This window comes from Haplochromis burtoni, unplaced genomic scaffold, assembly GCF_018398535.1.
Source record: "Haplochromis burtoni strain Fernald_Lab_line unplaced genomic scaffold, NCSU_Asbu1 Contig_221, whole genome shotgun sequence".
Classification (NCBI taxonomy): Eukaryota; Metazoa; Chordata; class Actinopteri; order Cichliformes; family Cichlidae; genus Haplochromis; species Haplochromis burtoni.
This window is the reverse complement of record NW_024582582.1, coordinates 200,178-214,956: the sequence shown is the minus strand read 5'-3', so window position 1 is coordinate 214,956 and position 14,779 is coordinate 200,178. Positions and strand designations below refer to the sequence as shown.

General features: G+C 40.1%; 1 protein-coding gene across 2 annotated transcripts in view; it reads right to left on the bottom strand.

Moving 5' to 3' along the window:
• Nucleotides 1–223: 223 nt before the first annotated feature.
• The window catches only part of LOC102298574 (endothelin-3), an 18,542-nt gene continuing 3,986 nt past the window's right edge, over nucleotides 224–14,779 (bottom strand). Inside the window, exons 3-4 of one of the 2 annotated variants that reach the window (XM_005938580.3) lie at nucleotides 4,079–4,237; nucleotides 224–3,151 (exon numbers count right to left, since the gene is read on the bottom strand). In XM_005938580.3, the coding sequence (XP_005938642.1) occupies nucleotides 4,081–4,237 (157 nt within the window). In that variant the 3' untranslated portion in view covers nucleotides 224–3,151; nucleotides 4,079–4,080. The remainder of the gene's footprint in view (nucleotides 3,152–4,078; nucleotides 4,238–14,779) is intronic. The other variant, XM_005938579.3, reaches the window with a different exon arrangement.

Here is a 14,779-nt window from a genome sequence, read left to right as displayed (position 1 = left end):
GGGGAGCAGGAACGGATGCCGACCCCTACCGGGCACCAGCCACTCCCACCCGAGGAGTGAGGATGGGTGCGCCACAATAATGTATTTCTGGGTTAAAAGGAAAACATGAATACCCCATCTAATCAAAAAAGTAAACATTTCCAAATGTGAGAGGGTTTCTGTTAAGTGTGTGCCATCAGTATTGTGCAAACACAATTTAGTTTGCACTAAAAACTTCTCATAGTCTTATTCTCACAGTTTTATTTGAGAACACAACATCTGTCCGTACCAATAGAATACATTCCTCAGAGCTATGTTCATTAAATCTTCAAAGCAATGCTCATACCATGTATTATTAAAAGATCAAAACATAATGAAAAACGCTGAAGAATAACCAACATGAATGAATTTACTCCGTGACTGACTCCAGCATTTTCCCAGGTGTCTTAACTTGTTATTTGGCTTGAGACTGTCCTCTGCCAATATCAGGAACAACCACAAACCACAAGCTTTTTTTTAATTAAGTCACATAATTGTTCTATTTATCACTCGTACTCGAATGGTTCTGTCATTACAAGCCCGTGTGGGCAAAGAAGTGGGTACTTTAATTTATGTGGAACATTCTTGAATATGTTGTGTTGGCAACAATCCTGCAGTCACAAGTTACAGACAATACGAAAGAACTGGCTCTTATATGTTTAAGGTACATTCCTCTGCCATAATGAGGAAAACTGTCCAGATATAATTAATGTGGGGTCGGGGGGGGGGGGATGTTGTTCAGATGGCATGCAAGTACCTTGAATTACCACCGTATACAAGTGCAGACCATTACTGGAACCGTGTAATGCAATCCCTGGATTTTAATTGCATCTCCAGTTAAAACACAAACTGCCTTATTTTGTTACTAAATGTTGCTAAGAGTGGCATATTGACAGAGATATAAAATTTGGTTGATTTTTAAAAACTTTTATTTCAGAAACCAGGCGGTCAGTAATCACTGTCATTCCACGGTACGTCTAAGACTGTGTTTATGCCACGTAAACCATAATTAAGGCTGGGCAAAAGAACAACAAAGATTAGGAGATCTTTGTGGTCATGGTTAAAAACCAAGTCTGAAGTGTTTTTGACAAAACTCTTGTGTGCGAAAAAGTCACTGCACGTCCCTTTTAATAGCACTTACTGATCCAAGCCATCATCCAACAGGACAAGTACACATTGTCTGCTGGAGTGTGACACGATGCAAATCCTTCTTTACTCTTTTGCAGGAAAATTGCAATACAGATCCATCTTTCACAAACATGTGCAGTGTTGACTGCTTCTTACACTGGCATGGAGCAATGCCCCTTACCCAACTTCATGTTCTTCAGAATTAGTGAAATTCTTTACGACACAGTATGAACGGTGCTAAGTTCTATTGACGGGTAACACAAAAGTTTTTTGACTACTCTTGACTGATGCCTAAATACATATATGGCAAATACTGGCACTTCTTTGGGATTATTTTATATGCATACTATATAACATTAATGTTACCCTGTCTAGGAATCATCGGCATGTACAAACCATGCACAGTTTTAATATTTTATCTTTATTTATTACAGAGACATAAATACAGCAGATTTAATATGAATGCTAAAGCTCTCTGAAGTTATGCTGCATAGCTCTGTATGTCAGTTACTCAAATGCAGGATAATATTTATAATAGTGCTGACCTCGCTGTGCAATACAATAAACATGGTGTGCTGACTTTATCAGAACAGATACAACAGCTAGTTGCAACAGTTTATTATCCCTGTGTAACGGAGCCTCTGATCAGACATGTTAATTAGGTATCAAGTTTATTTTAAATATCTTTAAATAAAGCCTGATGTTCATCAAGATGTTTCAAACATGAAGCAAAGAAGTCTTCCATTTGTCCGAGTTCATCTGCGTTTTAGTTATTTTAACATCCGTCCTGCACAGGTGGTCAGCTGTTTACTCCGTGGTGCAGTCATTTACCTTTTAACATCCACCAGGCTGCCAGTTAACCACGTAGTGGTAGAGTTAGTTAGTCGACATTTAGCCACGTGGTAAAAAAGCATAGTTTTAGAAAGTGAAACATCTTAACTTTGAAATCAACTCTCTTATATGCACTTTGGCTTTAGAGATCTTCTGTTAGATTTCCATGTGCTATGCCAGAGAGGTAAATATAACAGAGTAGATGTGAATCTAACCTTGCCAGTACTCCCCAAAAGATTACTGCCAGTATGATGGATGTTAAGAGGTTAAGAAAAACAGACGAAAAAGAAGTGGCACCTTAAATTTACTTTGTGGTACAAACTTTTGTACTTTTCTAAATTTTTCAATACAGAGACTTGCTGGCTAGAATAATCAGATATATCTATATACAACATCTTATAACACTTTTACTGTTGTATTTGGTTTGTATGAAAAATAACTTATAGCCTTTATATATTGGAACACATTTCACACACACACAACCGTGGAATGGATTCAGCTTATAAAACAGACTGCTAACTTTTGTTTTCAGTTCTGTTACCTCCAAAAATCTCAGACGTGCTTTACAATAAAGAACATCCTTAATGTAATGATACAAAGAAAAAAAAAGATATCCTGACTCTTTCAGTAACTGTGACAAACTGAATTTGTAAAAAAAGAAAGTAATGCTGACTTCCTGGCTTTGATGTTGTGCCAATGTTGCCATGGAGTTTCAGTGATGTCCCTGGAGCAGAGGCATCCACATTGTGTGTGAGCAACCAAATGTCTTATAGTCCGCACAAATCAGCCATGTAAACTAGCTTCAGTTGTGTCAGAGTAATGGAAACCATCATGCACACCTGCTGAACAGACACAGGCAGCAAGTTCTGAAAGATGAGCAGAGGTTGGCAGGAGAGAAGAGGGGCGGAGATTCTGTTAGCGTCCAACGTGGAATTGCTGGCTTTTAGATTTGTGCAAGCACCTTTGGTGTTACACATCCTTCAGTCTGATGACAAGACACTACAAGATATCCACCTACAGAAACGCAGACATACACGCTATGTCTTAGAATGTGTAACCACTTTCCAGTTCATAGGCCTGCCGCTTTTAATGCACTTATTTCACAGCAGGGCCACTCCGCTGAGTTGCTGTCCTCTCGTCTGTTTTTGGCAATGCTGTGTGTGGTCTCGTCTGACTGTGGAAAAACAACACACATCTTAAAGTCAAATTCAAAGAGGATCATTTCTGAAATACTGCTAACATAATTACAATCATTATTATTGTTTATATATCACCTATTAGAGCACTTCGCTCTCGCACTGCAGGCCTACTTGTTGTTCCTAGGGTATTTAAAAGTAGAATGGGAGGCAGAGCGTTCAGTTTTCAGGCCCCTCTCTTGAATTATAAACCTGTTAGTTGAATAAGTTTAATTAGGTAACAGTAAGGTTGAACTCCTTTGCACTGGAAAAGAACGATGTCATGATCCTGGATCTCTGACCTTGTGTTTCAGTTTGAGTCTTTGTTTGGTTGCAGTTTAATTTTTCACTTTGTGTATTTACTTTATATTTATGCCCAGTAAGAGGTTTTGGCTGTTTTGCACTCCCAGTCTAGTGTTCAGGTTTTTCAGCTCTCCACTTCCGTCATGTCCCCTAAGCTCCTTGTGCTGTAAAGTTAGAGGTGTAAATTTGATGCATCCCCAGGATGCTCACTAAATACAGGAGGCTAAATCATTCATCCGCTGATAGACTGGCCACCTATAACAACTGCAGTAGGCTTCAGACCCCTTGTGATGCTAAGTTGGACAAGAATAGAAAAGGATGGATGGAAATATCTGTCACCGAATGTGAACAAAGCTGATGATTCAATGCCGTCTTCCAAGTATATCATGTGTTACTTCCTCTTTATGCTGTCTCTGTTCCAGCATGCTAGAACCATCTGGATGCTGTGGTGAAGTTATTTATGGCACAGCAGAAGAGGATGAAAGTTGTGCTGTTAGGTAGGTTATTTATACTACAGCAACATTTTGGGAAATGTAAGACATTTTAAGACGTTTTAATTTTTTTTAAAGAAATAGAATAATACTGGCATACAACACATTCATTTGTTTTATTTCGTATCGCACCTCTACCTGATCTTGCAGAAGCTGATGCAGTCCACGTCGCTGTATTGTGAGCACGCGCAGCGCTGAGCCTCCACCCCTATCCTCACCCGCTCGGTCCTAGTGGAGCGTCTTAAACGCAGGGAACCCTGGTAACTGGACATACCAAATGGTACTGTGTGCCTAAAAGAAGAAAAGCAGACACAATGCACTTACTGACCACAGAACTATGAGTTTTACAGCTGGAAGCATACATCAGTGTTACAGTTTCCACAAGTACACTTTACTGGGTGATATGAATTTTGTCATCACCTGCCCCCTGTTGTGACTGCAGAGACACTACACTACAAAGCACCAACATGCACCCTGAAGGATGGAACAAAAGAGAACAGCTACTCTGTGGCTTCCCCAGCTGCCGGTGTGCATGTTCACAAGCAAGCATAATCCTGGCCTTGGGATGTTTATTCTCTGACTCTGCATCAAAGGGGTGCAGCTTACACTCTGTTGTGGTTATATGAGGGTAAAGGTACTCTGTGGTGGTTCTAATTTTTGTCTTCCAACTCTGTGATAAAAAATGGGGGCAGAATATATAAAACACCTTTCGGAACAATTCAACCCAGCACATCACGACCACAACACGACACTGCTGCCTAAAAATATCCCTGTTATTCACTTCTTAACATCAAGCAGGTGAGCCATCTAAGTTTAGGATTCAGTTAATATTCGTTCCTTTTCATGAAATTTTCACCTGATTAGTTTAGACCAGGGGTCAGCAACCTTTAACACCCAAAGAGCCATTTGGACCCGGTTTCCACGCAAAAGAAAACACTGGGAGCCGCAAATACTCTTTGAAATTGACATGAGGTTGTTGTCTGATTTGCTGAGCCAGAGGATGGATGTCAGAGAAATGAAAGAAGTAAAGTGTAGTGACCCTCTTTTTTTTTAGGATGAAAGATAACACTATATTGTTTTTTTACCTTTATGCTTTGTTTGAACAACTACAGTGTGCTGCTTATGAAATCCATGAAGTGCTACAGAGAAAATTACATTTTATTTATGTAATTAACACATTTTGAACTCTTAAAGAAATATAACAAAAGGAAAGCTGAACTAAAATGATCCAGCAAACAAAAACTGTTATATCGCCTTTGGGCTTTTGGAGCCTTGACCTGACTTTACAAAAATAATTGGAAAAAAAAAAGCTGCACCCATGCGTGCAGCCGCGTGTGAAAAGTGGTCAATAAAGAGATGCTGAAAAGCGTGTTCATGCAAACATCGTCGGGTCTGTCGTGGTATGTTTACAATGGGACTTCTGCTCCTGAACCTCTGCGCACAGCGTCTGCAGGTCGGGGCTGTACGAAGTCAGTTTCATCTTTACGCAGGACTGTAAGCTGTCGTCTGTGAGGCGTGAGCGGTGTTTGTTTTAACATAGTTCACGGTGGAGAACAGCTGATAATGTGGATCCATAATTGGCCTACCTGGGGATGAAAGTCTCGATAAATGCGTGGCGTTTCGGCGGCTACACCGGCTTCCGCGAGTGTGACGCTTATTTTGATCGATGAAAAAATAATAGAATATAATTTTATTTTTTATATTTCAAGATCACAATAATCTTCCAATTTAGAACTACAAGGTAAAAAAGAACTAACATAAATAAATTACACTTCAGCTAAATACTTCCAATTTATTTTCCCAAACCACGCGGAGCCGCACTATAAGGACTAAAGAGCCGCATGCTGCCGACCCCTGGTTTAGACCAAACAGACAGTAATGTGAAAACGTATAGGACTTCATTTGAATTGTAACTTTTTCTAGTTTCTGGAAATGCTTTTTGAGCATATGTATAAAACAAAAGGCAACACCACGCTAGCTTTTTGGGTTTTTTTTTAATCATCCATGGCTATGACTCCAACCTCAGTCCCAAACGTAGCTCCAAACTCTAATTGTCTGTTTTTGGAGAAAAGCAAAAAGGAGAGAAACATAACGACTTTTTCCTGGACTTGAAATGAAACAATAAAGATGCACTAACGTCTCAGTTTCTACAAAAATGATATATCAGCAAGTACAGAAACTTTTGCAGTTTCTCTGTTTTCATGGACAAATTAATGTAAATGGAAACAGAAATCTTCATGCAAGTTTTGGCTTCAGTCTGGAACAAATGGACACTGCCAGATGCTTAGTTTCTGTTTTCATGATGTTTTGTCAGGCTTTAACTGCAAATGCCCTCAACTGCTGCTTTTTCAGGCGTTTTTCTGCGAAAAGTGAAAACCATGCACAGTTGGGTGTAGGTCAGGTGATTCCACTGATCCTAAACGCTGTGGATTAGTGAGCTGAAGGTATATATATATATATATATATATATAAACAATCTAATAGATGACAGCAAAAGTAAAAGCTATAACTTTTAGTGCATTTTTAAATGATTTGAACACAAAGTCCATGTTAGTTTTCTCTTTTGTGGGCATTTTTTATACATTTAGGATGACAGCCCGAGATACTTAGTTTTTAATTCCTTGAGCTTGAAGTTATGTTTTATGTTTTTAAACTTTCACACTAAAAAACATTCAAAAGTCAAATAGTACGATGTCCTACGAGTCCAAAATAAAAAAATTCATATTTTTACTAATCCCTAATAAAAACTGAAAAACAGATCATACATAGCAACCTTTGAAAAATGAGCGCACTAATGATTAGCCATCAGTGCCAAAGAATGGAGGCAGTGCTAATCCAAAGATGGAAGGAGATTAATTCTTTCTGATATCAGGCAAATTTATTGCAGTTTTTTGTTAATGTATGTTTTGTTTTTCTTTGTTAACCGTAGCCAGACAAAAATGGACTGGTCAAACGAACAGGCCCATATAAAATGCTGATATAAAAGATGTGAGGCAGCTACACTGCTATGCTGCTGTGGTTTGGGTCCATGAAACACCTCAGAGGGAAGGCTCATTGCAAATCCAAAGTTTTTGTGACTGATCACCGTTATCCTACAACGACTCCATCTAGATGTCGTGAAGGCTCACTGAATCAAAAACAAGCTCAACTTTGTACACTTTCTAATCAGAGTCAGTTAATCTTAACTTCAATCACTTTCAGCTGCTTTGGTATTAATAAAATTAACAGGTGCACTAGAGGGGGAACAATGAGACGATTACAAACAGACTTCATGAGGGCAGCCTGAGGACCCGGCGTCCTCTAGTGGAGCCCGATCGGCATTTGCCTTAGAAGACCAGAGTTTGATGGTCCACTACTGGTGCCCTGTGCTTTTTATAGTAAAGTTCCAGAGATATAAAGTCATTGAGGAATAAGGGTGTCTTGGCAGCACCCTAATAACATGTTTTTTTTTTCATGTTTTAAATTTCTCATCTATCGATCAATCGTTCAATCGTTCATTTCTTTTCTTTTCCAAATAACTTGACTAACGTAACAAATTTTTTCACTGAGATTTTAACTTCGCAACACCCGGGTTTCCAGGTTTCTAGGTGTGGAGTCAGTGTTAGAATGCATTTTAGCCACATGATAAAAAAGCATTTCACAAACTATGGTCTCCTACAGGCTTTTTCGCCCATCGCTTCCAGTGTTACAACCCTAAACTGATGTCCTCCATCTGGTTGATGGCCAAACTAGTCACCAAATCCCCTCTCTTTCTTCCCCTGATATGTCAAACACAGATCTCCATAATTAAGTTTGTCTATCAGTACTACAACAAAAAATGACAAAAACCAGACCAGTTAGAACCACGCTGTACATGTAAGCTCATCATGTTGACCTTGCTGTCCAGTCTTGTTGGAGTCTCCCTAAATAGCTGTAAACTGCTATAAAGTGCGAGCTGGAAAAACAGATCACTTCACAGTGAACATGTTGTTTCCTTTGAACTTCAGAAGCGGGTCTCTTGAACAATATAAGCTGTGGTGCTGCGGGAGGGGCATCACGCTGACCACAAACCTCTTCTCTACTCTTACAAACAGAAACAGCATGTGGGTGATCCTTTCTCTTACAAAATGTTTCATCTACTGACTTCTGAAAGGAGAGACGGTCTGTCCACACAGAACTGAGTCAGTCAGTATCTTTACATGCATCTGCATCAGGGTTTTAAATCAGAGTCAGTGTAGAAGACATTATCCATACCTCTGTATGAGTTTAATGATGTGGCTTTGTCACATGTCTGGGTACAGATCTTTGTCATTGTAAGCTTTCTTTTATTAAACATATACAGTATTATCTATTGCGATGGCTGTGACTCGGGTGTTGCAGAAAGTCGATGCACCGATCCTCTGCTCCTCCAGTCGACCTGTCGAGGCGGAGAATGCTGAACCCAGAGTTGCCCTCAATGTAACCATCAGAGTGCGAGAGTCATATGACTGTGTGTGTAACTGGGTGAATGATATTTTTAATTGAAAATGCTTTGAGTGTTGAACTTGAGCAGGAATGCTACCTGTCAGTGAAATTTCTGAAATTCTCTGAGCTGCCTGTCTGGCACCAACTACACTGAAAGTTACTTAAATGACCATTCTTCCCCAGTGTGATAATTAGTTTCATAGGTCATCTTCACATGCAAGCGTGCGTCTCCATAGTTATCTAGAGGTCCAAAAATGAGCCCTGAGGGTAAAATCAGGTAAACTCTACCTGGAGAGAGAAGTCCAGTCTGACTGATTGTTACTCTAGTTCTGAGTATTTAACCTTTTTGCATCCACCAGATTACTGGTGACCCATCGTGAGTATAAGGTTGTGGTAAGGTAAAGCCAGGCCTGTCCTGCAGGTTTTATGTGTCCTTGATCCAACACAGCAGATTTAAATGGCTAAATTAGCTCCTCAACATGTTTTGAAGTTCTCCAGAGGCCCAGTTGTTACAGATTCGGTGGTATTGCAAAAAAACAGCTTTTTCGGGTGACTGAGTTTTCATAAAGTCAGCCACATACATAAACAAGCTTGTATGTATGATTATGTAGAGTAATGAACTCAGCCTGAAAGTGAGGTCACATGATGAGACCTCATACATTTAGGAAAATAGCTGTTCCACATAGCTGATTTCTATCATTAACCCTCTGAGGTCAAAGTCATCTTCACCGATGACCCTAACCGCGTGCGATCACAACATTTCTTGTTTGTTTTTTGTTTGTTTAAATTGTTCCAAGTTCTGGAAATCGTGGGATGAAAGAAATAGCCGGCTAATTAATCTACTGACCTTCCAGTTGGTAGATGACCCACTCTATCTCCTGAGCCACAGCTGCCTTAAGGGAAAAAAAAAAACACTATCCAAACCTGCCTGGCCCTTTGTTTGTTTTTCTAGCATGTTAGCAGTGTAGCATCCACAGTTTTATGATGTTATGTTCAAATTTTGTGTGATGGTAGATAACAATAACATTTCGAGTGGATTTAATTTTGGTGAAAATCGGGTCAAGGATTAAACCAAGTGTGAAAATCTGTCAAAACTTTACTTTACCCGCAATTTTTTATGGACAGTCTTCAAAATTTACAACAATATACTGGACCTTTGAGGCTATGCGTACCAAGGTTGGCTAAGCATTTGACCTTGATCTTTATTGTTAGCGCCCGAGGTCACTTTTCAAATGAAAGTGCCTGGAGATACCTGTACAACAAACTTTTTATTTTCTCAATATGATGCGCTATGCCATCACGGTGACACCATAACAGGCTGAAGTCATCATATTTTGAGATACAAACAGGCTGACATCAGGATGTTGTAATAAAAACACAAGTATAGCCCTTACCCTGCTGAATTGTGCTCTCTTGTTAAATCATGAGTTAACTTTGCAAAAACGTAATTAATTAAAGTTCAGTTTCACTAGTCACACCCAGGGTGGATTACTGACAGACCTGTTGAATCAAGAAATAACCTAAATAAAACCTGTCTGACAAAGTGAAGTAAGCTTAAAGATCTGAAAAAGCAACACATCGTACCATGAAACAACCTCAAGAACCAAAAACAAACTGTCATCACTGACATCTATCAGTCTGGAAAGGGTGAAACACAGTGAGAAACACTATCCACTAATGGAGAAAACCTGGAACAGTGGTAAACCTTCCCAGGAGTGGCCAGCAGACCAAAATGACTCCAAGAGTGTACTGATGACTCATTCAGGAGGTCACAAAAGAACTGAGAAGTAATCTAAAGAACTGCAGGCCTCACTTGCCTCAGTTAAGGTCACAGTTAATGATTCAACAATGAGAAAGAAACTGGGCAAAAATGGCATCCAAGAGTTCCAGGGCAAAACCCACTGCTGTCCAAAAAGAAACAAAGGCTCATCTCACATTTGCCAACAAACATACCGATAATCCCCAAGACTTAATATTCTGTGGACTGACAAGAGAAAAGTTGAACTTTTTGGAATGTGTGTGTCCAGTCACGCATTTCATAAAAACAACATCATACCAACAGTCAAACATCACAACGATAGTGTGATGATAGGACATAGACTACCTGCCACAAATGAAAACATCCTGAAAGAGAATGTCGAGCCATCAGTTTACGCCCTGCAGCACAAGTCGCACTTGGGTTGTGTAGCAGGACAATGACCCTAAACACAACAGCAGGTCCACCTCTGATTGACTCAATAAAAACAAAATGAACGTTTTGGAGTGGCCTAGTTAAAGCCTGGACTTAAATCAAATTGACATATTGTGACATGACCTTAAAACATGGCATTCGGGCTGAGGTGGCTGGGTTAAAATTCCTCTGTAGAAATGTAAAAGACCCGCAGCCAGTTATTGCAGTTCTTTCAGTTCTACTTTAGGTAAACCCTCTACAAAGTGTATATCTTTATAAAATAGTTTTCTGATACAGTACAGGAAAAAATGTTGAAACATTTACATGAAAAAGGATGAGCATCCATGCTTAAGACTGATGTTAGTTTATATTCTGAACATCCATAAATCTGGAGTGCAATGTTAAAACCATAACTGTGATTTATTTAAGCGAGCCCCAACAACTTCACCCCCTATAAACACATCAATTACACCTAAACCTTTAAAGTCACCAGATAATCTTACACTTCTGACAGCATGCATACCTCACACTTGTTTGATCTTTGCCTTTCAACTTGGGATGGAGGTCGGTCTTACCATGCATCATACACATTTTCACATTAGAAGTAACAAAAATGATACATGACTGAGACAGACAGAGGAGCGCACCAAAATCTAACTCTGTTATTACAGCTAACAAGATGCTGGCATAAAACCTTAGGAAACTAATTTTAGTCCAATCACTTATGTTCACCTTTTCAACATGTGAAATTTCACCCAAAACATAAAATACTGTTTGCAGACTACTGCCAAGTGATATGTTAAAAGTAAATCCCAATGCCTGATGTCTAAGGATGACCCTTGACCTCCTCAATGATATCCCCATTTACGGCTGAGTTCGTTTTTATGTGTAGCGAGTAGGGCTGCCACGATTAGTCGACTAGTCACGATTACGTCGACTATCAAAATCGTCGACGACTAATTTAATAGTCGACGCGTCGTTTGAAGCTTTGTAAGATCCCAAAAGACGCAGGAATAGTAGCAGGATTTAAGAGTGTAATAACGGACTGAAACAGAAGATGGCAGCACTGCATGTACAAGGATGCCAGCTGCCGTTAAACCCCGAAGAAGAAGAAGCAGCTGTGTCCCAGAATTCATAGCGCAGCCCAGCTCAGTTTCCAACAATGGCGGCAGCTAGTTAGTTTTAATATTACTCTTATTATTCTTTCTGGGTCACAAAATAAACGTTTAACATATTTTCAGGCGAGAATGTAGCTGTGTAAACCTCAAATATCTGCTCAGTTTATCAAGACACCACATATTTTCAAAAGCGCTCCGATGTTTTCGGAGACGTCTGTTACCCACTAGCTCGATACAGTGGGGCAAAAAAGTATTTAGTCAGCCACCGATTGTGCAAGTTCCCCCACTTAAAATGATGACAGAGGTCAGTAATTTGCACCAGAGGTACACTTCAACTGTGAGAGACAGAATGTGAAAAAAAAATCCATGAATCCACATGGTAGGATTTGTAAAGAATTTATTCGTAAATCAGGGTGGAAAATAAGTATTTGGTCAATAACAAAAATACAACTCAATACTTTGTAACATAACCTTTGTTGGCAATAACAGAGGTCAAACGTTTACTATAGGTCTTTACCAGGTTTGCACACACAGTAGCTGGTATTTTGGCCCATTCCTCCATGCAGATCTTCTCGAGAGCAGTGATGTTTTGGGGCTGTCGCCGAGCAACACGGACTTTCAACTCCCGCCACAGATTTTCTATGGGGTTGAGGTCTGGAGACTGGCTAGGCCACTCCAGGACTTTCAAATGCTTCTTACGGAGCCACTCCTTTGTTGCCCGGGCGGTGTGTTTTGGATCATTGTCATGTTGGAAGACCCAGCCTCGTTTCATCTTCAAAGTTCTCACTGATGGAAGGAGGTTTTGGCTCAAAATCTCACGATACATGGCCCCATTCATTCTGTCCTTAACACGGATCAGTCGTCCTGTCCCCTTGGCAGAAAAACAGCCCCATAGCATGATGTTTCCACCCCCATGCTTCACAGTAGGTATGGTGTTCTTGGGATGCAACTCAGTATTCTTCTTCCTCCAAACACGACGAGTTGAGTTTATACCAAAAAGTTCTACTTTGGTTTCATCTGACCACATGACATTCTCCCAATCCTCTGCTGTATCATCCATGTGCTCTCTGGCAAACTTCAGACGGGCCTGGACATGCACTGGCTTCAGCAGCGGAACACGTCTGGCACTGCGGGATTTGATTCCCTGCCGTTGTAGTGTGTTACTGATGGTGACCTTTGTTACTTTGGTCCCAGCTCTCTGCAGGTCATTCACCAGGTCCCCCCGTGTGGTTCTGGGATCTTTGCTCACCGTTCTCATGATCATTTTGACCCCACGGGATGAGATCTTGCGTGGAGCCCCAGATCGAGGGAGATTATCAGTGGTCTTGTATGTCTTCTGCATATTTAATTAAAATTTAATAAACTACCATCTTGTCTTTATTTTTAGTTAGCACATACCTTAAACACTTAAAGCTGTAAGCTAATGATAGTTATATAAGAGCAGATGCTGCTGGTGCAATAAGCTGTACGTTTTACGTCCAATGGATGATGATCTGATTAGTTGACTAATCGCAAAAATAATCGGTGACTAGTCGACTATCAAAATAATCGTTTGTGGCAGCCCTAGTAGCGAGCAAGTTAAACATTGATATTTTGCAAATTAAGTGTCACACATGCATGCATTTTGGCCTTGCAGTTCTTCTGTCATAAACATATTAATTTGGGTAGATCAGACAGTTGAAATTTCATAACATGAGTGAATGTTATCGTAACCCTACCCATAATCTATGCATCTAGTCTAGCCTACTTTCCCTCTGACCCAAGACAGGTTGCTTGTGACTGGAAGGAGACAATGGAAATGTTGATTTGAGACTATGTTGATTTATACTTAAATAGAAAACAAATTGAACAGTAACAGATGCTGTACATGTATGTAGAACCAAACCTACCCAATAATACAAAATGCAACAGTTTTGTAATCGAGAAACTTGGATACTTGGAGTATTATATTTTATCAAATCCCTTCAGAACAAAAACCACAGTTTCAACAGTTTGGCCTGTTCGTCCACACCTGGTCACATTTCTGGCTGCACCACTGCTTAAAAATTGGGAGCTCTGAACCTGCTGTGCCAGTATTGATTAATATCTGCAATACATGTGAAGAGGAAAGACATCTTGATTCACTCCACATGGCACAATGCCCAGGTACCAAAGGAAGAAAGCCGACACACAGAGGCTAAGAAAAGGAGCTTCTTTGATCTCATCGCAGATGTTCGCTATTGATCACATGTACTTCTGCATGTGGTTACAGGACACAGTTGCTGCTCTGCACTGAAACCAGGCTGACAGCTTTTACTCTGCTGCTGATGGCCACACTTCAAGCAAAAATCTGAGAACTGATAGTAGATGGATGACCAGATACCATTCCCCTCCTGGCTCTAACCATCACCCCACTACACACATTCTCAAAACACACTACGTCTGGGTACTGCTAAACTTGCCCTGAGGCCTGTTGTTTGAAATCAGTAAAGGCAGCTAAATCTACATACTACTCTGCAGATAGGCATTAGTTAATGTCTTCTGTTGCAGGTGAATTAGCTTTTGCTTTGTCTCTCACTTATCAGTGATGAAAAGGTTCAAAGCGAGTTCAGCTGTGGAAAGAAAAGCGCAATATTTAGAGATTTCAAATTGAAGACTGTTAAGCTAATATAAAGGAACAAGAATGCCGAATGAGTGAAAAACAGATGAAGGAAAACAATAGTCTCGGCTAGTCAAACCTATCTGATTGGTGTTGGACAACCCGTTTCTTCTGTTTTAAGATTCAACTTTAGAGTAAATTTCCAAAGGGTTCTTTCTATCTCACATTCCAAGGCTACCTATAAACAATCCAAACATCCAAGATGGCCAAAAGGTGGACACAGCCCTCCCCTGCTGCCTGCAAGAAATCCTCAGTGGAATTAAAATACCAGAGGGCTCAGGGTCTAGACCTTTACGGATTATATGGAATCGCTACACTTCACAAAGACACAGGAAATACTGACATATGAGAAAAAGCCCAGTTTATTTTTAGTTGCCCCCAAATCCATTCCTGCTTTTAAAAAATGCAAAGGACTCCCGAGTTGGAAATGGATGGACAAAAGAGCCCAGTTGCAGAAAACACAA